Source organism: Habropoda laboriosa, unplaced genomic scaffold, assembly GCF_001263275.1.
Source record: "Habropoda laboriosa isolate 0110345459 unplaced genomic scaffold, ASM126327v1 scaffold210, whole genome shotgun sequence".
Taxonomy (NCBI): Eukaryota; Metazoa; Arthropoda; class Insecta; order Hymenoptera; family Apidae; genus Habropoda; species Habropoda laboriosa.
The window spans coordinates 518,607-520,867 of record NW_017100373.1 but is presented as its reverse complement, the minus strand read 5'-3'; the positions used below and the strand labels follow the sequence as shown (position 1 = coordinate 520,867).

The following is a 2,261-nucleotide window of genomic DNA, read 5'->3' as shown; positions in this document are numbered from 1 at the left end:
GTCGAACATATATATATATATATATATTTGTGCGTTTAACCGCGACTTTATTTTATTTTACGCTTCTCATCCCCTCTCTCCTTCTTCCTCTTTCGCTCTCTTTCGATCTCTTACTATTTTACTAGTTCATTGAATTCTGCGTTCTTTTGTAAATTTTTTACAAGTACAATTTTACAAGTTTAGTATAAGAGTATAATTAGCTGCCTCGGAATAATTCGACTCATTCTCGCCATACTAGAGAAAGTTTGATTCCTCCGTGTCTCGAGAAAATGCGAAATGAAATTCGTAGAGGCGAGGGGTTGGTTCTCTGTCGAAGGAATCGATACTACGATATAGTGTCTGGCAGCCTAATATTCGTACGGGTACAACCGGCTGTAAAGTCACTTTCCGTGCACAAAAAGCGAACAACCCCCTCGTTTTAACTTTCCACCACTGTACAACACGTTTGCCTCGTCGATATTCGTTGAAAACAAGCTTCGGTAGTACCGGTTTCCCTCGAACGCGAGGCCTCGTGAAAGAATTTTATTCCGCATTTTCGACCTATGTTCCGGAGGATCGCTTCATTTTTCATTACACGCCACAGCTGTTACCGGATACACTGTGCATTTATCAAAAGAATGGGCTTCCTCTCGGTGATGCGTATGAAAAGAAAACTTTGTTTGTTAAGAGAAGGTTAACTCTCCGCTCTTCACCGTCGTGTTCTTTTCCTTCCTTTTTCTCTCACCTCAACGATCAGACATAACTGGATCAATCTAAAGTACCTCTGCATTAACGATTCAACACCGTTCCCACCTTTCAGGTGTTCTCAGGCTGGTTCAGATTGCTATTCAGCAGCTCAGTGTTGGCGTTGTTTGCACTCAACCTCTGCTCCTCCTTCAGCTTCTTCTTTTTCCGTTTGTTCCTCTTGTGTACGCAGAACAGACTGACGAAAAGGCAGAAGAGGAATGCGAAGATGCAACAGGCGATCAATATCCACGTGCTTCTCGCTTTCTCGGTCTCCACCTGCAGCCGTAGAATATCTGAGCACCGTTTGTACAATTCCGCGGTTCTATTGGTGAACTCTGCCTTTGGACAGCCCCGTTCCAGCTCCTCGGTACAATTGAACATAGGTTTAGATTGGATTCCACGTGCTTGGAGCCACGCATTGAACGTCTGGCATTCGCAGCTGTCGGCATTGAACTTGATGGGGTTCTTAGAGAGGTCGAGGATCTTGAGGGAGCAGAATGGAGCGAGATCCTCGGGGTTAATATCGGTGATGCAGTTGTCAGAGATATTCAAGTGGATCAGAGTGGGGATAGGACCTATCTGAGGGATGCTGCAAATTCTGTTCCTCGACAACTGAAGAAAAGTCAACGGAGACTTCACCTCCATGCGATTCAACAGCTGCTCGGTAAGCTTGTTCTCGCCTAGGTAGACTTTTTGAAGATACGGTAAATGGAAGAGATTCTTGGGTAAACTGTCGCAACCGTTCCTTGATAAATCAAGCACCTTCAAGTATCTTAGATTATCAAAGGTTCCCTCTTGGATCTCTTGAAGGAAATTGTCTCCCAAATAAAGGTACGCGAGATTCGTGTACAAAGCTAGACTGTCGTTGGTCAACATTCTCAGTCTGTTCACGGATGCGTCCAGGATCTGTGGAGAACAAGAGTTTCGTTAACAATGCAAACACAAAACGAGATATCGCAGATCGACAGTAGATGGAATTAGGGCATATTCTTACCTGAATTTCCGTTTTCAAATTCGACGGGATCCATTCGAGGCCTAGATTCGCGCAACGAACTTGGATCATGGAATATGTCCTGCTGTATCTGCAGGTTCTCGAAGGGATATCCTGTTCCATAACCAAAGTTGCACCGCAAAATCCAAGCACCATCGCGTCGATGGTAGCCACGAGGAAGACGAATGTCAGAAATCTGTTCGTCGAGAACACGGTCATATCTGCAACAGAGAGGCGAGAGTTTCTCGTTGAAATTCCAAATTCGTTTTGGTCCCCATGTCTCGTGACGTTGCCTGTTTCGCGCAGAAACGAGTTCTCGAAAATCTCAACGGGGACAACGTCATAGCGATATTTCGTAACCGTGAGAAACCAACGTTTAGTTTTCGAAACGGGGCAAAGTTTTGCCATTTCCGGAGGACGGAGAGTTTGGGAAGAATCCGAGGAATCGTTCAGAATCGCGTTGCTGGAAAAGCCTGTAGGAAGAAAATTGTGAAAATTGGCCAAGGCGTCGCTGAATTTCGACTCATTATTCCATGTTGACCGC

The 2,261-nt window shown here is 45.0% G+C and overlaps 1 protein-coding gene across 1 annotated transcript; it reads right to left on the bottom strand.

Moving 5' to 3' along the window:
* Positions 1–55: 55 nt before the first annotated feature.
* LOC108574929 (leucine-rich repeat-containing G-protein coupled receptor 5-like) lies at positions 56–1,936 on the bottom strand. Its single transcript, XM_017937598.1, has 2 exons — positions 1,721–1,936; positions 56–1,632 (listed from the first exon to the last, which is right to left on the bottom strand). Exons 1-2 carry the CDS (start codon positions 1,934–1,936, stop codon positions 796–798), a joined length of 1,053 nt encoding a protein of 350 aa, XP_017793087.1. The 3' UTR covers positions 56–795.
* Between the last annotated feature and the right edge of the window lie 325 nt (positions 1,937–2,261).